At 48.2% G+C, this 24616-nt stretch overlaps 1 protein-coding gene across 3 annotated transcripts in view; it reads right to left on the reverse strand.

The window, feature by feature from the left end:
* TBC1D10A (TBC1 domain family member 10A) overlaps positions 1-17351 on the reverse strand; it is a 32099-nt gene extending 14748 nt beyond the window's left edge. The window contains exon 1 of one of the 3 annotated variants that reach the window (XM_072803206.1): positions 17061-17351. In XM_072803206.1, coding sequence (XP_072659307.1) covers positions 17061-17269 — 209 coding nt within the window. In that variant the 5' untranslated portion in view covers positions 17270-17351. Of the gene's footprint in view, positions 1-8611; positions 8779-16348; positions 16774-17060 lie in introns of those variants that run through there. The other 2 variants (XM_072803205.1, XM_072803207.1) reach the window with 2 other exon arrangements.
* Between the last annotated feature and the right edge of the window lie 7265 nt (positions 17352-24616).

Raw genomic sequence — 24616 nt, forward strand, 5'->3', positions numbered from 1 at the left:
AGAAAGGAGCCATAAGATGAAGATAGAGTCAAGAGCATCCCTGAAAATAGCATGATGGTGTAGACACTATCTGAGGTAGTTTTCTCCTGACAGTGGAGGAAGAGCATGAGCCAGCTTCTAGTGACAGGGAAGTTGACCAAATGGCCAGTTTAAAGGACCAAATAGCACACAGGGGATGCTTCAGTTTGAGAGCTTCACTTACCCTGCAGAAAACCCCTCTTTCTTTAAGGTGGCCTGAGGGAGTCTCTGCAATCAAAAGATCTTAATGAGAACAGTCTCTAGTGGCCCAGCTCATGCTAGAATTCCACCAGGGATGGTGCCTCATTATTACCAGGTGAAGCTACCCTATTGTTGAAGTTTCTACTATTAAAACTTTCCTGATACTGTTTATCTATAACCTCGACACCCCCTTTTAAGGCTGCATAAATCTCAGCCACACCAGTCTCATACCAGGCACACACATGCTCATCCTTATCAATCACCCATCCTTATCTGAAATGTCCTTTTTTCTCCCTTCTCCAAGTCACAGCAACCCTTTCAGAGCCCAATATAACAATAAAAACCACAACTTCAAATACCAGCAGCAATTGTAGTTACCATCTATATATCATTTACTATTTACAAATTTCTTCCTATTCTCATGTAATAACCCTACCATAATACCATTCTCTCCATTTTCCAGAAGTAGAATCCAAGACTTAGTAAAGTTAAGTGCCTCACTCAAGGCTATATAGCTGGAAGTGACAGAGCTGGAACTCAAACCCAGGCCTGCCTGACTCCACAGCCCATGCTCTTGACCCTTGTACTCTACTCCTCTGCTTCTACAGGTTAAGTCCTCAGCCTCCACATAGCCTCCATGCTTGCCCTGATCTCATTAACTGTCCTCCAATCTGAAGACCTCTATCTTAATTTAGAATACCATTTCTCAAAGTTTTAAAACTGAGATTCACAGTAAGAAATACGCTTTATACTGAGATTTTATACATACACACACATAGAACTGAAATACATTTTATGAAATAATTTACTCTTTTATGCACTCTGAAATTTTCATATTCGTTTTATATTATTCTATTTCTTTTTGTTTTCTTCTAACGCTGGTCCCAATCCCCTAAAATTGATTTCAGCAGTAATTCATTAATGAATCAAGACATGAAATGAGCAGCACCTCATTACAACCTATTCATATTGTTTAGCACTCTCCCTCCCTATCTGGACTGGGTCTTGAACTTCTGTAACTCCCACCAAGCATCTCACAGGTATTCAACAGGTACCTGCCTGCTTTTTCCATGACATCATTACTTTCAAATGAATTGCATTCAGGGCTACAAACCACTGCTGCCTACACCAACTTTATCTGTGCCACTAATAGCTCAGTGAAGTAGATCCCTCACTAATTAATAAATTAATTACTAGTTGGCCCATGAGAAACTTGACCCAATGAGACAAGTTATGTGATTTGGGCAAAGTCACAAAGCTAATAAGTTAAGTTCTACCACTTAACTTCTACACTCTGCCACAGTGACTCGTGTGCTGCTTTGGACTCCCCTGGGAAGACTGTGAGGAAATCTGCCATTCTCCAGAAGCCACTGCAGGGCTCTTTCTCTGGTCCCCAAGCCCCTGGAGACAGTCTATCCCCAACTCCAGTGTTCTGACAGCCTCAGTGAGCAGCCTGCCCATACCCAGTAATGCTCAGTGAAGCCAGTATGCTGGTGGGCACAGCTCCCAAGCACAACCTCAGTTGAGGGATGGCAAGCCTGGGCAATGTGCTATTTGTCAGTCGCCCCCTCATGAGGGAGAGAGGCACAGAGGAGATAAAAGTAGGCAGCCAGGGGATGACTGATCCCAGATTCTGTGAGCTCTCAGGCTGAGCTAGGCTTAGCTGTGCTCTACCAGGCCACGGGCCAAAGTAACAGTGACACTCTGTTGACACCATGCTCTGTGAGCTCCCAGTTCCCTAGCCTTCTCCCCAAACCTAGAAGTTGGAAGTTTCTAAGAGCTGAGAGGAACAAGACTTGTTCCCAGCAAGACTGGAGCTCTCTCCCCACTTGTCCTTCTAGCTGTCTGCCTTCTGCTCAAGCACATCTCAGCCCTCCTGGCTAGCAGCCAGCCAGGTATGGTGTCCATGCCCATGTTCCCTTCATCCAACGGAGAAAGATAAATCTTGGTCCCAGGGAACCAGTTTAATCCCTTCCTCCAAGCCTCACTCTCCAAACCAGCCCAAACAGAAATCCTCTTCATTTGAAGAGAAAAACACAGCCCAAACAGAAAACCCAAGTTACAGACTCTAGGATTGATCTTCCTTATCTCAACCACTGGAGGTCAGCTGGGGTATGGGAAGAGTGAACAGAGTGGGGATCTTGAAGCCAGTCAACCTAGGTTTCCATTCCAGCTCCTCCACCTGGGAGACCATGGGCAAAGTATTTGCCCTCCTTGTCTCGATTTCTTCATCTTTAAGTGGAACCATAATAAACGTCTCACATTTTATAGGACTACAACTGGGAATAAATGTGTATAAGGGCCCAGCCTGGCAAGTGACTGGCAAATGGTAGCTATTGGGGAACCAGTATTTGCAGCTTACCTAGTATTTTCATATCCCTTTTCTCATCTGACTGGCCCATACACATACACATGGAGCAGGGCAGGATCATGCCCATTTTTCCCATGAAGCAATTGATGCCCAGAGAGATTAAGTAATTTACTTAATGACACAGAGACTGTAATTCTTGGCTTCTGATTCCCGCTCTATCATTTTTTATAGCTATCTGAAATTGGACAGGCTGCTCCACTCTGAGCAGTTCCCTACCTGTAATATGGGGGCAATGCCACCTCTTTAGAAGGCAATGGTAAAGATAACATGAGGCAGTAAGAGCTGACACATTTCCAGCAGTGGCCATGGAATAGTTCTGCCAAGTACTATATATGCACACAATTCCCCAAGGAAGTAGCTTTTATTATCTCCACTTAATAGACAAGAAAACTAAAGCTCAGCATGGCTGAGTAATCTGCCCAAGGTTACACAGCCTGGAAGTGGGGGCTGCCACTTAAGCACTAAATTATCCAATAAATATAAAGTGTCTCACCACTTGGCCTCAATATAATCTAAAAGCCTCCGTGCCTGTCACATCCTTTTCCCTCTTCTTTACCACCCAGTAGAGAACCACTACCCTCTGTGCTGAGAAGGGCAGGAATGAGCGACAAGAAAGTGTGGAAAATTGGGAAGTGGATTTGCAGAAAGAGCACAGCCAATGACAGATCCAGGGACAAGGGTGGGGGAGCTCTCCTCTCCCAGGGCTGGAAAAAGTGAGGATAAACAAAAGGCTGACCTACTTTGCACGCTGGGTAACAACCTCTGGAGTTCATTAACCTAAGAAGTGGTAATGACTGGGAGTATAAATAGTTTTTATGCCAGCTCCATCATAACTGATGATAGGTAACTGGAATGCAAGACAGGGTGGGTTGGGGGAGGGGTGCAAATGGCTGACAGTCAGGGCTGGGAGGCCTGTAAGATCACCCAGTGAGTCCACCTCCTCCCCAGACAGTCAGGGAAGCCTATAGCCCAGGGGGTAAGTGATCTGCCCGAGGCCATGCTGTGAGTCAGTGTGGAAAAGGAAAATGGTCTGGGTCTGCGGCAGCCTGGCACTCCCCCCAGCATCCTGGCAGCTACTGACTTAAGGGTAGGGCAATGTCCAGGGTGTCTGTCTGGGTGAGTCTGGCTTGCTTCACTCTTCCCAATTCCCAGTACAAGCTGGTTCTGGGCCTGCCTCCCTTTCCCATAAGGAATTCCCTGGCTTTGCTCCTTCTAGCCCTGGGTCAGTGCACAATGGTAAACAGGTTCTCTCCACCCTTCACTGGCCTTCGTGCCCTGGGCCTCTGCCCAGCTCTCCACTCTGGTCAACTCCACCCCTCTTGATGTCAGACAGAAGAAATGGTTCCTTTAGGCATCAGCCTTGCTGGCTCCAAAAAGTAAGGAATCTCCACTTCCCGATCCAGCTAGGGAAAGGCACAGACCACAGCAGAAATCGGCAGGGCAGCTCTCCCTGACAACTGCAGAAAGGTATGGAGACTATCTCAATAGAGGACTTCCCTTTCCCAAGCTGCCACACTTAGCAGGCAATGAGTCCTAAGACCACAATCTCACTGTGGGTGCCGAGGGGCCCATCTTGACTCACATACGGCCCCCTCAGCCATCCTTACCAAATTGCTGGATCTTACCAAAGTAGTTTTGACTCACTGTTTGACTCACTGATTCCTTCAAGGCTTCCTACTCCCTCCTTGTCCAACAGAAACCTAAGGCCCTGTCTCTCAGGCCCTCCTATTTCTTCTAAACATCCTTCTTCTTTCCCTAGCCCTAACCCTACGTGGCCCTCCCTCTAAACTGCCCTCCTTCACTCATACCCCCACTCCAATTCAGTCCCACTCATCTTCCAAGGCCTCATTCAGAACTCCCTCTCATGTCTACAAAGCCTTTCCTAACTACGCCAGGGACAGAACACAATCAGTCCCTCATTATATTCTATACACATTTCTCTAGAGCCTGTGTTCCAAGCCTTGAATCTACAAAGAGATGAATAAAATGCAGTCCTTGCCCTTGAAGAGGTCAATGTGGCAGAGGAGACAGATGGGTGAGAGATAGCTCGCACACATGGAATTGCTGTCACAGAAGCATGTAGAAGGTGCTAAGAAACTACAAGAAGCCCCCAAGAGTGGTGGTAGGGGTTGATGGGGGGAGTGTTCAGGGAAAGCTTTAAAGGGGAGCTGACTTGTGAGATGGTCTTTGAAGGGTGACGGGAAGTGGCCAGGGTGAGAAAGGGGAAAAGGGACACCAGGCAGAAAACCCAGTATGAGCAAGCACAAGCTAAAAGAAAAGGGCACGGCTTGTCTGGGGAATGTGAGCAGTCTAGTGGAGCAGGTATGGCTTCTCCACCCGACTGTCTGCTCTGCTGAGGCAGCATTCCACGAGAAGGTGCGTTCCTGGAGGGCTCTGCCCGTCTCGTTCTTCACAGGGTGTCTTGGGCCTTGAACAGAGCTTGGTACCTAACTGATGCCCAATAAATGTGTGTTGACAGAATCATTAGTTTTGTGATCTCAGGAACTCTATGTTTCAGTTTTCTCCACAGTCAGTTGGGAATACTATCCTCTACCTTGAGATCAGGTAGGTAAAACACAGAAAGTGTTTGGTAAAGAACATTCCCTCTCTGGCCTGATACCAGCTCTGGTCTTCCTTGAAGCCAAACACAGGGCTGAGCACAGATGTGCTTGATGACAGCCTTTTACAACATTATAATTCTAATATTAAATTAATGTAACTGAATGTCTGTTAGAGCACTTACCAGGCACTTACTGTGCAACAGACATGGTGCTTAGCACTTAACTTACATTATTTCATTTAATCCTGACAAGTCCAGGATATAGGTCCTCTAATTATCAACCCTCTTACTGCCCCTGCCAACCTTCCACAGATGATGAAACCAGTTCTCAGCAAGTCAGTAACTATTTAAGGTCCAGGGTAAGGAGGGATCCCTGGGTGGCGCAGCGGTTTGGCGCCTGCCTTTGGCCCAGGGCGCGATCCTGGAGACCCGGGATTGAATCCCACATCAGGCTCCCGGTGCATGGAGCCTGCTTCTCCCTCTGCCTGTGTCTCTGCCTCTCTCTCTTTCTCTCTGTGTGACTATCATAAATAAATAAAAATTTAAAAAAAATTAAAAAAAAAAAAAAAGGTCCAGGGTAAGGAGAAGACAGTGAATCCAGGTGAATCCAGGTCCTGCTCTTCTCCTACTCTTCACTCAACTCTAAGCACAGAGTGCTGACCACTAGGGGCTGGGTGCACACAAGCCTTGATCCCAGGGAAGTTTGTGAACTCAGAGCTATAAACTGTGATGCTTGGCAAGTCACTTTACCTCTCTGAGATTTGGTATCTGCCTCTGTAAAATGGAGATTATGAATGATAACTATGTCTCACAGAATTAAATGGGGTGGTGTCAGTAACGCCTAGTCCACCATGCAGGTTTCTCTGTACCATGGCATTACCAAGTGACTATGTTAGGAGGGTGAAGGGGGTCACTCTCAGAAGCAGGAATGGAAACCCAGGATGAAAGTCCACAAGGAGCACAGAAGGAGAGTGGTAATTATGAAGCAAATTCTGATTTCTTCCCCAAGTGACTGCCACTACCCAGGAGGGCTGAGGCCCCAGGTAGCACTATGGTTGCATGCTTTGAGTTGAATATTTCAGGAAACCTACCTCTATTCTCACTTCTGCTTTATTTTCACAGACCAAAGAGAAGGAAAATGAGGCCCTCTAAGTCAGGGTCACCTGAGGACTCTGTTCCAAATGACTCAAAGAGGAACTGATGGGGGGATTCCCAGCCTGCCCTGGCAGGTCAGAAAGCTCCAGACCACAAGCTGAATGGGACTGGCTCCTGCCTTACCTCCAAGGCCCAAGGGTGGTAAGCAGAGCACATGAAGGAATCTGGATCTTCACCATTATGCCAAAGGCCTGAAGTGAACCTCAAAGGATAATTCACACTTGAATTGTAAGAGTCAACCTGTATCCATACTTTGCGGCATACGCTGTGCTGGGTGTTTTATCAATATCACTGCTTTTTTTTTTTTAAACCATTTTTTTTTTATTTGTGATAGTCACACAAAGAGAGAGAGAGGGGCAGGGACACAGGCAGAGCGAGAAGCAGGCTCCATGCACCGGGAGCCCAACGTGGGATTCGATCCTGGGTCTCCAAGATCGCGCCCTGGGCCAAAGGCGGGCGCTAAACCCCTGCGCCACCCAGGGATCCCAATATCACTGCTTTTAATCCTCAAACCCCGCCCCCCCCCCCCCCCCCCGCCCTCTCCTAGTGCCACCGCCTGGCCCATTTATCTCAGAGAGGTCACATAACTAGAAAGTGACAGAGCCAGGACTTGAAGCCAGGTCGGCTGATGTCTCGAACCCAGGCTCTCCCAGGCCCAAATTTAGGTTCTCCCTTTTTGTGAAACCCAGACAGAAAGGGAAGGGAAAGAAATAGCATCCTCCAAGAGTGGCTGGCTGGGAAGGATTGCTGCTGGACACAGAGCCCAGGGTCCAGAGTGTACTCAGGAAGAACAAGAGTTCTCCACACTATGCTCCTGGGCCCCCTCCCTAGCCAGATACTCCTGCCTTGTCTTAGGGTACATGTGAGGGGCTGTGTGCAATCTGGGACAGATGTACCATTCATCACAACACCTCAAACAGCTTGACAAGCCTACTAGGAGAAGCACAATTGGGGCTGGACTTAAGTCCTAAAGCTGGGGCCAAAGAAGCCACATAGTGGCCACAAGCTTTGGTAAGAATAAAATTGGAATAGAGGAGTCCAGGGACGCCTGGGTGGTTTAGTAGTTGAGCATCTGCCTTCGGCTCAGGTTGTGACCCTGGAATCCCAGGATCGAGTCCCAGATCGAGCTCTTTGCATGGAGCCTGCTTCTCCCTCTGCCTGTGTCTCTGTCTCTGTCTGTCATGAATAAATAAAATCTTTTTAAAAAAAGGAAAAGAGAAGTTCTGGGGGTTCCAGGCCCAATTCCATCACTTGCCTAGCTTTGGTTTCCTTGGCTGTAAACAGGGAAAATAAAACTACAGATTCCCATTGCTCCTGTAAGGACTACTGCAAGGCAATGAAAATGAAAGCACTATGCAGACTAAAGAGCTAGACAAATCAAAGCATCCTTTGATTTTATTTCACTCCCAAAGACATGAGGGCCACTGGTCCTACACACAAAGAGAGGTCCTCCCACAAGAGGAAAAGAGCACGCTGGAAGAATTGGCCTCTGTGGGCTGTGCCATGACGACCCCTTGCACTTGCGTGGTACCTCATAAAAAACTTCTCAAAGCACTTTTCATATACCAAGGTCAGTCTCAGAATGCTAGAAGCAGAAGAAGAACTCTTCGACATCCTCCCATTAAAACTGCCTTGGTTTATATGTGAGGGAAACTGAAGCTTAGAAAGATTAAGCATTTTCTCAAGGTCACACAGCTAGTTAGGGATTCATTAAGGAGCTCGGGACTCAGGTCTCCTGACCCCTGTTCCGGAGTCTATGTTTATGCTATGCTCTTAATCCAGTTATCTCATTTGATCCTCACAATCCTTTTGTACACAAGCCACACCTTTAATTACTTATTGAATATCTGACTTCCCTGCTAGGCTATAAATCCTGGGAGGGCAGGACCAGGTCTGCATCTCTTGAGCCAAGCACACAGCCACACACACATAGTTAAGTGCTGGGTGTGAAATAGGGAGCATTAGCCTCATGGTCAGGAGAGGGGACGTACCTAAGTCACACCACAAGGGTTGGTGATGGAGCCAACACCAGCACATTGACTCCTACACCTCATTCAGAGCCCTTTCCCACTATTACCCTAAATCCACATTTCCAGCCAGAATCTTTCATCTCTGAGAAATGGCTGGTGATACCCATAAGTGCTAAGGGATTCACCCTCTTGTATGTACTAGATTTACTTTCACTTGTCCCAGCTGAGGACTTACCTCCAGAAACAGAATAAAGACCCGGGGTGAGGTCAAGCCAGCCCAGGCTGTCATCTGCCTCCCCTTGGTCAGATTACCTATGCCCAATGCCCAACACTTACCCTTTCCAGCTGCATACCACCCTAAGGCTGGTTTTCCATGCCCTCAGGCCTTACTCCTTCCTTCTTGGAAAGGTTACAAAGACCTTCCTTGCCATCCAATATGTTTACCGGGCAGAGAGCACAAAGCTCAGTACCACTCACCCCAACCCCTCCTAACAGGCCAGCTAACTGGCTCTCCTACTGGAGAGAGAGAGACAAAGAACCCTTTGATGTGTCCTGGGCATGCCAACCATGCCAGGCACCTTGGGGAGCTCAGGGCTGTGACAAAGCACAGTCAGCAGCAGCCCACTGTCCACTTCAGAGAAAAGTCACAGCTGGCCTTCCCCCCTGTGGTCAGAGGGCCCCAGTATGGGTTCTGTAAGAAGCCAGGGCCACTTCAGCTTGTCCCAAGTCTTCCCAATTTCCGATCAGTCCACACAGCCAGTGAGGCACCAAGCCTTACTGATTTATTGGCTTCTTCATCCTCATAGCTCCAAACCTCTTCAAGGCCTCTCCATAGCCCTTTTGGGCTGTCCTGAACTCTCTCAACTGGTCTCACTGCTTGCAGTCCAGCTCTTCTTTATGCTGTCTTCCACACCAGCACCAAAATGACCTTGAGGAAACACAGGAGGCCTCCGTCTGACATTCAAGGTTAGGCAGAGTCTGCCCAGCCTACTTTCCCAGCCTCCCCTTGTTTCGCATCCTCCTCCTGGCTTCTGCTCTTGTCACATCTGCTCTTGGCACATCACAATTCTCAGACAGCTAGCTTTTGGGGGGACTTTGCACATAGGTCCCTCCCATCCAATGAAATGTCCTTCCTTGCTCCTTCTGAGGCCTGGATCAAACAAATGTCACTTCTTCCTGGGCTCCTATAGATGGAGCTGGTTGCCTATTCCTATATATTCCAGAGCAACCGCACACCTCAATTATAGCCTTTATTGCTCAACATTGTAATGATCTGCTTGCGGTTCTATTTTCCAACACGTCTATGAACCTCTTGAGGGCAACAAGATACAAATGCCTTATTCAGTTCTGTACCCTTTGTCTCAATCACAGGGTCTGGCAAAGTGGTGCTCCATAAATGTTTGGTAAATGAACTCACTAACAAGATGGATAAGCTGGCAAAAGTAAGCCTTTGCTTTCTCTCCCAGCCTCATGAATCTGCTGCCTACTTCCCTACTTGATGAGCAGTGAAGAACGAAGCTGTGACAGCCTCTGAGGAGCTGCACAGGGCATGCAATAGAAGAGGGTGGGGTGGGATGAAGAAGGGAAAGAGAAAAGTGAGATAAATAAAGCCAAAATTGGCAGCTGCCCTGAAATCCTGGATAGGAGGCTTCTAAGCAGGTGAAGTATCAGGTACACTGGATTGCCACTGGGGCAGATGGGACAGTTTCATCCCTGTCAGGGAGGGTCATTGGGCCCAGGAGAAAGCAGATTTGCCAGGGACAGATGAAGCAGCTAAAGGAGGCCTCCTCTCGCTGAGGTGTACTGCTTGCAGGATAAAGTGATCTTCTAGGGCACTGACAGTAGGTGGATGATGGCTGGGTTCTGCTCTGGTAGGCAGTGTATCCTGCCCTGGAGGCTCAATTGGCTTGTAGTCAGGAAGAAAATGGTCAGTGAATGACATGTAGGGTAGCAGTGGGCAGAGAATCAGATCTGGGATTCCTCCTTAATTTGGCTCCATTGTTAATTAACTGCAAGATTTTTAAAAGCCTTGGATTCCTCACCTGTATAGGTAGCATAATCCCTGCCTTAGCTACAAAGAAACAAAGGCACAGACTGATATCAAAGTCAAAAGACCATTAGATAGTATTTAGGGGTCAAGAGCAATGCAGTGTGGACTCTGACTAGGTCTCATCTGGCCATTCTTCCAGGCCTCCCCAAGGATCTTTCTACTGGGTCTTTCTCTGACTTGGCTGGCTACAGACTTTTGCTGTACTGAGACCTACCTTGCCTTCTACATCAGGGGAGATGGCCAAGTTCCTTTTAACTCCTGCTCTGGGTGTGGGGACCTCAGGGACTAGTGAGTATCTGTCATCTGCCTGCTGCCACCTGGGCAAGGTTTAGTCATTGGACTTCGCATTGAGAAACAGGTTCTAGTCCTAGTTCTGCCACTAACCAGCTGGCACATCTTGGGCACTTTCCTCTCAGCTATTTGGTGTGCTCATTACAGAATGGGGATAACTACCCTGCTCAGGGGAGAGTGAGGGTACAACACTGGTTACACGTCACTTCTGCTCAGAGGGGAATGAACCTCACCTGACACTCATCATCATATCGAGATGCAAGTAGAAAATGAAAAGAGGGATCCCTGGGTGGCGCAGCGGTTTAGCGCCTGCCTTTGGCCCAGGGCGCGATCCTGGAGATCCGGGATCGAATCCCACGTTGGGCTCCCGGTGCACGGAGCCTGCTTCTCCCTCTGCCTATGTCTCTGCCTCTTTCTCTCTCTCTGTGTGACTATCATAAATAAATAAAAATAAAAGAAAATGAAAAGACATGGGACACTTGGGTGGTTCAGCGGTTGAGCATCTGCCTTTGGCTCAGGGTGTGATCCTGGAATCCCGGGATTGAGTCCCACATGGGGCTCCCTGCGTAAAGCCTGCTTCTCCCTCTGCCTGTGTCTCTGCCTCTCTCTCTCTCTGTGTCTCTCATGAATAAATAAATAAAATCTTTAAAAAAAATGAAATACAGGACCACTAGCCACTCTAATCTTAAAAAAGAGCAAGAACAGAGGTGCCCAGGGGTGCCTGGGTGGCTCAGTCAGTTAAGCGTCTGCCTTTGGCTCACATCATGATTTCAGGGTCCCGGGATCGAACCCAACATCGGGCTCTCTGCTTCTTCCTCTCCCTCTTCCACTCCCCTCCCCTCTGCTTGTGCTCTCTTATTCTCTCTGTCAAATAAATAAATAAAATCTTAAAATTAAAAAACAAGAACAAAGGTGTCTGGCTGGCTCAGTCAGAAGAGCATGCAACTCTTGATCTCATGGTAACGAGTTCAAGCCCCATGTTGGATGTAGAGATTACTTAAAAAAATAAAAATAAAAAGAAGCAAGAACATTCATTGAGCACCTACTGTGTGCCACTCTCTTTTCTTTTTATTTAAAAAAATTTTTTTAAAGATTTTATTTATTCATGAGAGACACACAGAGAGAGAGACAGGCAGAGAAACAGGCAGAGAGAGAAGCAGGCTCCATTCAGGGAGCCCGATGCCAGACTCGATCCCAGGACTCCAGGATCACGCCCTGAGCTGAAGGCAGACCCTCAACTGCTGAGCCACTCAGGCATCCCCACTCTCTTTTCAAACATTAGCTCTATAAACCTCACAAAAAAACCCTGTAAAATCAGTATAATCACAACCATTTCACAGTGAGAAACTAAGGCCTAGTAAAGTGAAGCAACATGTCCAAAACCACACAGACAACCAGACTCCAGAGTTTGTGTGAAGAGGGAACATGGAGCATCTTCTTTCCCCCACCTCAGTGTAAACAGACTGGGTGACTGGACCACAGCCAAGCCTCACTGGTCCTCTAGAGTCCTGTTTCAGACCCAGATGCTGGGAGGACAAAGCATCAAGCAGGCCCCACTGCCTTATCTCTTTCCCACAGCTTAGGATTTCCTAGCAGGCGGACACACAGGCACCTTCCCAGGGCAGCAGCTGGTGCACTGGCCTCCTGCTTTACCAAGTCAAATCTTGTCTGAGGCTCAGAACACCCACAGGGCCACCAAACCAGATTTTCCTTTGAAGCTGGAGAAAGAGAAGGAGGAGAGAAAAATGGAGGGCCTATGGTCTAGAGTCACAGACCAGGAGGGCTCCACATGTGCAACTGCCTCCTTCCAAATGGACCACCCAGAGACCACTCCATTGCCAGTTCCATGCTCTCCTGGGAACCATAATAGCTCAAGAAAAGAGAATGCTCTGAGTTTACAAGCTGGAGAAGGTAGTGGGAAGGCAGGGAGACAGGCTCTGGCCTGCCAGGAGGGCCCTGGCCTTACCCCAACAAAAACTGGCACAGACCAAACTATAGGGATGCCAATTAAGCCAGTTCTACGATTTCCAAAGCCACAGGGCCGCCATAGTTGAGTAGGAATAGTGGAGGGCCCAGGGGACAGGAGAACTGAATCAGCAGAAGACAAAACTACTGTTCCAGATGTTTCTCTCTGGACCCAGCTCAGATCCCTCTCTCCCCTAGCAGGAAGTCAACACCCACGAGATCCCAGAAAGCAGAGCTCCTCATCTCATCTGGCTCACAGCACTGAGCGGACTGAAGCTGTGGGAAAAGAGGGAGGTCAGGGACCCACCTCTTTCAGGCCATCTCCCTTGGGCCAGGAGACCTGGTATCCAACTGGTATCCTACTTTTTCTTCCTGACCACCTCCTCTATGCTACAGAAGGGACTTCCCTGTATAGATCTGTTCTTCCTATCCCACAGTGATAGGAATGGTAACATCACTCTTCCCACCCTACCCCGCTGAGAACACTCCTTTTTCCTCCTCTGGTCCTTCCTAGGCTTCAACAACTAGCTCAGCCCACAGCCAAGCCAAAAGAACTAATGCTGCCAGCACCTCTGTCTGTGTCCATGCCAACTATACGGCTCTTCGCTGGCTGGTTGCTTTTTTGTCTCCTCACCTACCAGCTACTGTTCATGAGCAAACAGGGACTATCACAGGCTCACCAATGTCACCCTGTAGAGCAGGCTCAAAAGACAGACAAGGTGAAGAAGTAGAAAGGGCCTAGGGCTGGGAATCAGGAGTTCTGAGTTCAATTTCTGGCTTTGATCCTAATCGATGGAAGAGGTGAGGCTAACTACTTCGCTCAGGCCTCAGTTCACCTCTCTGTATGACTGCCATCTCTAGGGTAACTTTCAGCTTTCTGACTTGAAACGTCTATCAGTAAATGTCATTTAGCAAATAAATACTAACTCAGCATTTACTTCTCTGAGTTGAAAAAGGTGAATAAGCCTAGTCTCACCCTTAAAGCTGATCAGTCTAATAAACTAGTAATGACAGCATATTCTTACTCTTGCTAGCCTGTCCTTTTTAGCCTCCTGCACTGACTGCTGAGCTAAGTCAGGAAAGATGAGGGCAAGCAGGTTCCTGCTAAGAACCTTCTGTTCTACCTACCCAGAACCTGATTTTCTGCTGCGGCCATAGACTATATTAAGGGATGATGAAGGCAATGGAGATTGTCCTGATCTAGGAGTCAGAAACCCTGGGTTCAAGTTTTGGTTCTGTTAACTAATATGCCATGTGATCTTAAGCAAGTGATTCTCCTCTCTGAGCCTCAGTTTCCTCATCTGTAAAAGTAAAGGCGGAGCTAGGTCAATCTCTTTAAGATCCCTTCCAGTTCCAACAGTCTATGATTTTATGATCTACTCATGACAGACTCCTAACAGTCACCTGAGCAAGATATATTCTGATCTGCTTTCTTCCCCATTCCCTAAGCCCCTGACAACTGCCAAAACTGACCATCCTGAGACAACCTTTGGTCCAGGGTGGCTGAAATGGACCTTTAATCTGGAGCCAGAGTCCCTGCCCTCTCCCCTGCAGCCATCAGTGCTAATGTTTCACTTCTCTGGGATAGCACATGGACTCCTAGCCCTTAACCAAGAGATTAGCTTTAGGGCAGTCACCCTGAAACTTCCCATAACTTCCCCTCTTATGGCCTTGGGCAGGGACTTACTTTTGGCTACTTTGGAACCACAATATAAACTAAGCAGGGAACAGCCAAGTTTTCAGACACCAGAGATTTTAGGTTGATCACCAGGGTCAAGAAAGTGAGGTAGGGAGAGAGGAGGGAACCTGGGATCCCACCTCAGCCACAGTTCTATAAACACCAGTGATGGAGAGGGCATCTGCAAAGCCTCGGTTTGCGGTTGGAGTGTGGGGAAGACAGATGTCTGGCTGCCTAGTGGGGGAATACAGCCAAAGGGAGGTGCTCCCACGGGGCGTCTCTCTGTTCACAAATACCAGAGGTACACCCTCATTTTTCTTGTCAATTCTCAGACCCTTAGAAGGAAAAGAAAGGAAACTAACATTTTCTAGGCCACTACTTGGGTCAGGCACTGTGCTAGGCACTTTAATATATCTGAATTGATTTAATCCCCATAGTAATCTTGGGAGTACATGTTACAGCTGTCCTTTATGGTAAGCAAACAAGCTTATAGATTCAGGATCTTGCCCAAGGTCACATAGCCAGCAAGTATGATTTTTTTTTCCCTAAATCTGGCCTTTTCCCACTATATCGCATTGCTCTGTACCTTAATATCTAGTTAACTGCCTATAAGAATGTAATAGGAATTCTTATATCCTAGAATTCACCAGCAAATCTGAGCTCTTCCTTCTAAGAAGCCACAAATGCAACTAGGAACTCCTTTCCCACTTCTCAAGACCCCTTCACTCTCAGGGCCCTGATCCCTAGTGACTGCTCCTCAATTCAAAAAATATGGGCAGCCCAGGTGGCTCAGCAGTTTAGCGCCGCCTTCAGCCCAGGGTGTGATCCTGGAGACCAGGGATCGAGTCCCACATCAGGCTCCCTGCATGGGGCCTGCTTCTCCCTCTGCCTGTGTCTCTGCCTCTGTGTGTGTGTGTGTGTGTCTCTCTCATGAATAAATAAATAAAATCTTAAAAAAAAAAAAACCCTAAGACCCCTTTGGGCTCTCACAAGCTAATCCTGGGGAACTCTAACAAAGCATCAAATCAAGGTGAGGCATCAGAATAAGGGGTGCTCTGAGTCCTGCAGTGGACAAGGTTTAGCCTGCTGTGAATAAGTGGGGAGAGGCTGGAGGAGACAGATCCAGTGGGTAGGAGAGAACTCTCCTTGGGGGAGGGAGCTACATTTCTCCAAAGTAGAAGGAGGCCTGGTAAATATGAGGCATTGGGACTGAGGAAAATCCCAGGAGTGACCTTTATGGGGCTGCTTGTGTCAGGTGGGTTCTTAATAGATGGTCAAGTCATTTTCATAAGTCATAAGAGAGGCTGAAGGAGCGTTAGACAGTCAGAGAAGGGGAGAAAGGGTCATCTGGAGTAGGGTTCCGCCTGAGTCCTGTGGGCCCCCACAGGTAATTGTGGGAGGCTCTCTGTTGAAGGGAAGGCATATCACGAGGGAGGCTTGTCAGTTCTGTGCAGAACACTAGTCTCATGTGACAGGACAGCTGGGATAGGAGTAGGGTCTGGAGTCTATCCTTCTTTTTTTTTTTTTTTTTAATTTTATTTATGATAGGCACACAGTGAGAGAGAGAGAGAGAGAGAGAGAGAGAGAGGCAGAGACACAGGCAGAGGGAGAAGCAGGCTCCATGCACCGGGAGCCCGACGTGGGATTCGATCCCGGGTCTCCGAGATCGCGCCCTGGGCCAAAGGCAGGCGCTAAACCACTGCGCCACCCAGGGATCCCTGGAGTCTATCCTTCTTAAGGGGACCGGCCATCCCACTGATATGGGCTGGGTCCTCTGTGAGGACCAGGCTCAGAGGGCTCTGTGGGGCAGTGTGGCTGCCCAGCAACCCAGCTTGGAGAGAAGATACTGACTGCTTCACTGCCTCAAATTTCTCTGCCTGACAGACAGCTGGGTCCTAGATGCTCTGGGGGTGGGGGATCAGGGTGTGCTACCAGCAGGGACCCTGCTGGCTCCATGACTGCCCCCTTGAGTCGCTGTTTTAGGAGGAGCTTGGAGTTTCCACAGCATACAGAGAGACCGCCAACAGTCTGTCCAGGAGGTGAGGCACTGTCACTCTGTGGGTACTGAGAAGGGGGAGTGTCTGCCTACCTGTTGCCAGTGACAGAGAAATCTGCCTCTGAAGGGGGAGAGCACTCTGTGACCTTTTCATGAAGAGAAGGGACTATCTGCCCCAAGGTGGGACTGTCTGGGAGGGAGCCGATCAGTGTCAGTCCAGCCCACCCAGAAGTCCGTGTGTTTGGGGTAAGGGTCAGTCTGTCCTGGAGTGGAATGAGGGCAGGGCAGTCTGTCCGTTTGAAGCTCATCTGCCTAAGGTATCCCCCTGGTCTGAGGGTAGCAAGGTGGAGAGAAGGTGTCTGCGGGTCTTGGGGGATGGGGGTAGAGAGGATATCTGTCGGGGGAGGGGCAGCCATCGGTAAGCCTGCCAAGGGTGGCACAATCAGGCCTAAGGCCCCGGTGGCAGCAGCGAGGTTGGGCCAGGTGTCTGTCTTTCTGTCCCGCAGTTGGGAGGAGGGCACTGAGGGCGCTTCCTGGGGGCGGGTCAATGTGTCTGGAGGGCGGGGGCAAGGGAGAGGTAGGGCTGGCCTATCAGTCCTTAGGTCGGAAGCGGGCCCGTGAGTGGGGCGGGTCAGTCCGCCCGAGGAGGGGGTGGGGTGGGGCGGAGAGGGGAGGGGTTGGTGGTCCCCAGTTGGCAGAAGAACCTGTCGGTCCGTCCAGAGGGCGGCTCCGTCCGCGTCCAGGCCCCCCGCGCGAGCTCCGCGCCCGCCCTCGGCCCTCGGTCCCGAGCCCCGGCGCTACTCACGCGCCCTCGGCGCCCTGCGAGCCCACGATGAAGCCGAACTTGTCGATGCGGCGTTCGGCGAAGCCGTTGGCCTCCGAGTCCGAGCCGAGAGAGCTGAGCTCGTCGGCGGCTGCGGCGTCGGAGCCCGGGGTCAGGCTCTCCCGGGTCCCCGACAGACTCCCTTCGGCCGCCGGCGCGCGCGGCCCGTTCTCTCCGCGGCTCTTCGCCATCCCGGCCGCACCCGCCGCCTCAGCCCCAGCGGCCACCTCAGCCACCTCAGGCGCCTCAGCCTCCGGGCCGCCGCCGACGCCGCCGACGCCCCGCCCACGCGCCGCGCCCATTGGCCGCCGCAAGGCCAGGGGCGGGGCCCTAGCCCTCCCAGGAGCTTCCCCCCACGCCCAATGGGCTCCGCGGACCCCAGGGCCCGCCCACCTCCCCTAGACTGGCGCCAACCGACCCGACGTGAGGGGGCGGGGCATCCGTCACCAGGGGCCCTCCCCTCCGGGCTGTCAATCAAGAGAGCTCACCTGAAAGAGCTCCCAGGGCCTTTCCGGGTTGCCCCGCCCGCCTGTCATCTGCAACGCTGCTCAGTCAGAGGCCCAAGGAGTGTGCTGGGGATTCCGCATCTGCCTCCGGAACCCCTGGCTCCTCGTGAGACCCAAGGGATTTGAGTAGGAATGGTTTCCCCCATTCATTTGTGGGAAGCTCTGAGGAGGGATTCGGGATTCGGGCACTCGCCCAGGAACACTCAACGGATTAAAGACCCAGGCTGAGCTAGAAGTTCCCTGCCTGTGAGCACTGCTTCTAGGGCTTTAAATTAGCTGTTGGGAAACCTAGTTAATAAGAATAATGACCAACGTTTATTGAGCTGCTCATTGCCCCAAGTTCTATCTACTTTATCTTGTACTCTTTTTCCCAACAGCTTGAGGCATAATTAACCTACCATAAAAATCACCCCTTTTAAGTGTATAATTCAATATTTTTAAGCATATTTGTGGAGTTGTGCAACTATCGTAACCTAATTTTAGAACATTTTCGTCACCCCTAAAACAAATTCCTATCCATCAGCAGTCACTCTCCAACCACACATCTACCTTCTGTTTCTATAGATTTGCCCTTTCTGGACATTTCTTATAAACGGAATCATACAATAAGTGGCCTTTGTGTCTGGCTTCTTTTACTAAGCATTTTTCGAGGTTCATTCATGTTGTAGCATGTATCAGTGCTTCCCTTCTATGCCTGTATATTTCATCAAATGCAAATTCCACATTTCATTTATCCACTTGTCAGTGATGGTCATTTGGTTGTTTCCATTTTTTGAAAATATTTAGGTACAAGCTTTTGTATGGACGAATGTTTTCATCTCTTGAGTAAATACTAAGAGTGGGAATTGCTGAGTTATATGGTAACTGTTTAATCTTCTGAGAAACTGGCAAGCTGTTTTCCAAATTGGTCACACCTTCTCTTATCATCTTTGTGCAATGAGGTAGATATAATTTTGTCCCATTTTTACATTTAAAGAAACTGAGGTATAGGGAAGTGAAATCAGCTGCCTGAGGTCCCAGCAATAGCTGTGGCAGAGGCAGGATTTGAATTTAGCTCTTACCAAAAACAGCTTATATCAGGAGACATGGACCAATTGTATCTATATTGACTTAGCTCCCAAAAGCCTACTTCTCACTTCAGGGATTGTCAACTCTTGGAGCCATAAAGATAGCTCCTCACATAAGCCCAGTACTTTATAGTTTATAAGTTGCAACCACATTGTAATCTGATACTTCCCGTAGACCTGTGAGGGAGACAGACCCCAAAACAGGAAAGGACTAGAAGAGCCAGGCCTGAGCTGCAAGGCCTGAGACAGCCTGCTAAGGGGCCCAAGGCATGGCTCCAAGAGGGGGGCCTAAGACTTGAGTGATTTCACCAGCTGTTTCCTTGATGCCACATGGCTCAGTCATTCTTGAAGACTTCACTGTGCTGTCTTCACATTCCATAGGCTTATGGTTTTCCATAAACAGAGCAATAGCAGACATGGGAGTGGGCACAGGCTATTTTGGTCTTAAATTCTCAGTCTAGGACATTCTTCCTCTCCAATAGCTCTAGACAGTGGTGGGCTCTTAGTCTTAGATCGTAGGAGGGGCAGAGTAGGCCTTGCATGGGGATGTGGACCTATCCCAGGGAAGGGAAAGAAGAGCCAGACACAAGGGAAACAGATGTGAGGCCTCAAGCCGAGCAAAGTATTCACAACCCTTTGACTTCATAATTCTGGTCGTAGGGTCATATCTCAAATATGCTCAGCCCTGTAAGGGCACATGTATAGTGAGGTTTACCTCAGAGGTATTTCAGGTGGAGATGAGGGATAGGTAAGAAGTACCTGGATGTCTATCTTTGGGAGAGTAAATGTTTCTCAGGGCCTTGAGTCCCCAGCTTTTAGTTTTCTTACACAAGACCACCCAGGATTCAAATCTCTGCTGTCACTGTACACCTTAAACAAATCACTTCTCTCTAAGCTCATTTCCTTATCTGCAAAATGGAAATACTGGAAAATATACCTCTCCTCAGGGAAGTTGTTCTGAGACTTCAGTGTGACAATACGTGCTAAGCATCTGGCACATGGAAGTACTCAATAGATAGAGCCAGGAGTGATGGTGTTTGTACTTTGCAAAGCACTCTGCAAGTCCATTATTGTCTTGACTATTTCCCACTACTGTCTCTGGCTGCAGCAGAGGAGTTTATCTAATTTAACCTATGGAAAAGGGGCTGTGCCCCTCAATAACTGGGTGTTCCTGTGCAAAACTGCTTAACTTCTCAGAACCTTAACTTCCTCTTCTGAAAAATAAGAATGTCAATAATTACTTGGTGAAGGGGGGTGCCTAAGCTGGCTTGATCAGTAGAGCATGTAACTCTTGATCTTGGGGTTGAGTCAAGTCCCATACTGGATGTAAAGCTTACTAAAAAACAAACAACCCCCCACCCAAAACAAACAGACAACCCCCCCCCCCAAGGAATAACAACAAAAACTTGAAGTATGTGAGCTGTCTCTGAAATCTCCAGCACAAAGTAGACACTTGTTACATTTCTTTACTTCAAATTTCAGAGCCCTTTATCTGATAGTGAACAAGAGAGATGAAAACCTGGATCAATAGTTTATATTGCAGTAGAGGAAGAACACATGTGTGAAAAGGACAATAAAGCAGGGTAAGGGTGGGGGCAAGGATGACAGTGGGGACGGGGAGTAGATGGAAATAAGGAAGCTTCTCTGTGGGGATCTGGGAGAAAGGAAGCAGGGCAGCAACTGCAAAGCTTATGAAAGAGCAGCAGGCTCAGAGACTTGGGTGAAGCGAGAAGGCAGGAGTGAATGAATGAATGATAAAAAGAAATGCCCCGCAGAGTAATTAAGAATAGTAAGAGGCCTCTGGCAATGCTGTGAAACACCCAGGTAAGATTAGACGCTGTAGGTGTTGGGGATGAGATGCTTAGCCAGGGCTACAGGAATGTATGGACAAAGTGGAGATTCATCTTCCTGAGGTCATTCTTAAAAGTTTAGCTCCAGGTGCTCACACAGGCCCCAGGGAAGTATCCTCTCCTGGGCCCTGGAATGTGGAACTTGCATATGCTCAGAAAACCTGTCAGCATTGACCATGAGCAGATGTCCAAATGTCATAGTCTTGATTTGTAATAAGAACAGAGCTGGGATCCCTGGGTGGTGCAGCGGTTTAGAACCTGTCTTTGGCCCAGGGCGCGATCCTGGAGACCCGGGATCGAATCCCACATCGGGCTCCCGGTGCATGGAGCCTGCTCCTCCCTCTGCCTGTGTCTCTGCCTCTCTCTCTCTCTCTGTATGTGTGTGACTATCATAAATAATTAAAAAAAAAAAAAAGAACAGAGCTGAGGTTCAGAAGCTAATGCCCAGCAGCCAATGAAGACTAGGCAAACTATTGGCTCTTTATCCCTACACTGAGAGGAACAGTAAGACTTTTGGTCCAAGTGGTAGGGAACACAACTTGAATGGGCTTAACCCAACACTGCATTTAGTGGGTTCTATAGCTTAAAAAAATTCATAGGCAAATGAGCTTCAGCAGCAGTCTGATCCAGAGGTTGACCAGGAATAGCAGCCTTACTTTCCTCTTTTCTTTGTCCTCCTTCTTGTGGTTGCTAATCTCAAGCTAGAGCCCCTCATGGCAGCAGCTCCAGGCTCACATCCTTCCTTCACACATCCATACAACAGATTCTTCTGGTAGTTTCTGCTCAATAGTGAGGGGGGCTGCATTCCTTCATGTATCCTCTGTTTATAGTAGGACACATGCCTATCCCTAATCTAATCATCACAGCTCAGGGAGAGAACACTCACTGACTTTACTTAACTCAGTTTAATGCAACAATAGTACCTTCTCTGCAATATATGATAGAAATAGTGTATCTTGTCTTGCTTTAGACTGTACGACTCAGACGTATCTAGAATTATTCACTTTTAATCAAAATATAGCAATGTAGTAAAGAGCAAATTCTCAAAATTAATTATCTTAACTTTGATGGCACATTTTACTTTTATTTAAAAAAACAAACTCCTAAAAATCTTATATATCAGTATGCATACCCTTAAACATACTGTGTAAGCCATATATTTTGCCTTTGATTTTTGATTTATAGGGATTAAATATTACATTTAAGAATTGCTATAATTACAGTACACCATATATTTCAAGTATATACCCTATCATAATATAGCCTTTGTATATATTCTCTAACACAAAATTTTTTAAAAAATTTTATTTGTTTATGAGAGACAAAGGGAGAGAGAGGCAGAGACACAGGCAGAGGGAGAAGCAGGCTCCATGCAGGGAGCCCGACGAGGGACTCGATCCTAGGTCTCCAGGATCAGGCCCTGGGCTGAAGGCAGCGCTAAGCTGCTGAGCCACCTGAGCTGCCCCACAAATTTTAACTTTAAAAAGTGAAATGGGTCCGGGTGCCTGGGTGGCACAATTGGTTGAGTCCCAACTCTTGATTTCGGCTCCTTTCATGACCTCAGGGTCCTGAGATTGAGCCCTGCATCAGGCTCCATGATGAATCTACTTGATTCTCTCTCCCTCAGCCCCTCCCCTCACTTTCTAAAATAAGTAAGTAAAAGTGAAATGGGTCTAATCATAGATGGCCTCCTTGGTCTACATGACAAGCACTCACTTAAAGCAGTCAAATTGAAAGTAAAATTCCTTGATGTCTATGATTCCAAAGTCCCCTGTGTGTCTAGAAGGACAGGCTGAGAGCATCAAAATCATGCCCAGTTTCCTAGCAGTTCCACAACAGGAACATTCCTCCCCATTTCATGTCTGGTCTGGAGAGGCAGTGAGGATGGTGGTGTCACCATGAATGGAAGAGCTGCTTTGGCCTTCCAGAGCCTCATTGGCCAAATGACCTCAGGTATCTACCTAATCTAAAAAACGGGGCAGACAATCCTCAGAGGATTGCAGTGAGATTCAGAAAAGCTGCATCAGCAAGGTATTGCCTTCATGTTACAGGCCCTAAAACAGAAGTGTGGAGTGTTGGGCCTGAGTGTTGGGCCCATGGCCATGAACAGTCATAAGGCCACCGTGGTCAAGGGATTTCTTTGACAGGAATAAGCCAGGACAGATGTTCATTCAGGAGCTTCGCCAGACTGGGTTCGGGCCCCAGAGGGTGGCTCAAAGGACCCATTCACTCATATTCCACCCAGCAGCATTCCTGGCCTCCAGTCACAGCCTTGGGCTGAGGAATCTGACATCTGTGGGGGAGAGTGACCAACACCACAGCCTATTCCCCATCCCCAGAGCCAACCCCAGGAAGAATGGAGAGCCTGAAGCATAAAACATCCCCAGGTCTCCTGACCCCCATTCCAGGTGATGATCAATGCAATTTTGAGTGTTAAGCAGCCAGCACTTCATTTTAGGCACCCAAACCATAGAGCCCACTTCAACCCTGGCTCCTGGGGACACATCCAGTAAGCAGGTGGGAGGTAGAGGTCAAACAGAGTGAGGAATAACATCCCTCAATCAAGTTAAAAATGTGAGGGATCTAGCCGTTTGTAATGGAGCCATACAAGTGTCACTGTAGAAAGGCCACCTGAGCCCTAGGTCTGAGTCAGAAGCTTTGAGCTTGTGAGTATATATGGGACTAGAGGGGTGGTGGTGGTAGTGGTAGTGGTAGAGAGCAGAGTGGGGTGGTAACTAGGATACTGGTTCTATGACCTTGGGAATGGCCTCACCCCTTTGAGCCCTGGAGTTGACCTCGTGAGGCAGCTAGCTGGATCCAATGGAAGGACTGCAAAGAAAAGGCATAAGGTACTCTCGGGATAAACACGAGTGAGATCCTCTCAGAATAAAATGAGATTTAGGTTTCAAACCAGGAAATAGTTTTCAACAGGCTCTCACCTTCCTCCCTCTAAACACCCACAGCAACGCCTAACTCCCTGTGATAGCACAATTCCAAAAATAAGCCTACGTCTGGCTCTTACTAGGGAGCAAGCCTGTGACAAGCGTTTAGCACACATTCTCTTTTCAGCTTCTTACTGTGTGACTGTGGACATGCAACCCACCGTCTCTGTTCTCAGTTGACTCAAGTAGAAAACAGAAATACTCTACATAAGTTAAAATTGTTGAAGTACTTAAAATAATAATAAGTAAGTTGGTTAAGTTTTATAAAATCTTTAAAACGGTTCATGGCTGGAGCACCTGGGTGCCTCAAGTTGGTTATGTGTCTGCCTTTGGCTCAGGTCATGATCCCAGGGTCCTGGGATCAAGTCCCACATTGGGCTCCCTGCTGAGCAGGGGAGTCTGGTTCTCCATCTCCCTCTGCCTGCAGCTCCCCCTGCTTGTGCTCTTTGGCACTCTATAAAATAAATAAATCTTTAAAAAAAAAGTTCATAGCTGTGGCACAGTTAAGTATTTTTTAAATAAATATAATTTAGGGATCCCTGGGTGGCGCAGCGGTTTGGCGCCTGCCTTTGGCCCAGGGCGCGATCCTGGAGACCCGGGATCGAATCCCACGTCGGGCTCCCGGTGCATGGAGCCTGTTTCTCCCTCTGCCTGTGTCTCTGCCTCTCTCTCTCTCTCTCTCTCTGTGACTATCATAAATAAATAAAAATTTAAAAAAATAAATAAATAAATATAATTAAAAAAAACTTCATGTCCCTGTGCTCTCCCAGGGTAAGCCACCAGCCTAAGGACACAGGGCCAATTAGGTGATGGGTGATTCCAGGCCTGTAGAAACTGCCACCTGAGTCTCACCTACATGTGTTTCTCTATCGCTCACTAGCCTAGAAACTATTATCACACTTGTCCTTGTTCTTCTGTGGTCCTGGTATGCTAAAAGCATTTTGTAGCAGTCTATTAAATACATACGGTGTGTTTTTGAAAGATCCAAGTATTTTAAGAGCTATAAAAATAAATCTTTCTAAAATTCATAAAAGACTTGGTAGTGATAAGAATTTAGTTCAAAGTCCAACATTCCTCGGAGCAGAAGAAGAGCCACAAGGTAGCCTGCCTGCTCCCACTGCCTTGGGTCTGGACAGGACACAGGTGGCCAAGGGACAAGTCTTCTGACACTGA

Source organism: Canis lupus, chromosome 27 (assembly GCF_048164855.1).
Source record: "Canis lupus baileyi chromosome 27, mCanLup2.hap1, whole genome shotgun sequence".
In the NCBI taxonomy this organism is placed as follows: Eukaryota; Metazoa; Chordata; class Mammalia; order Carnivora; family Canidae; genus Canis; species Canis lupus.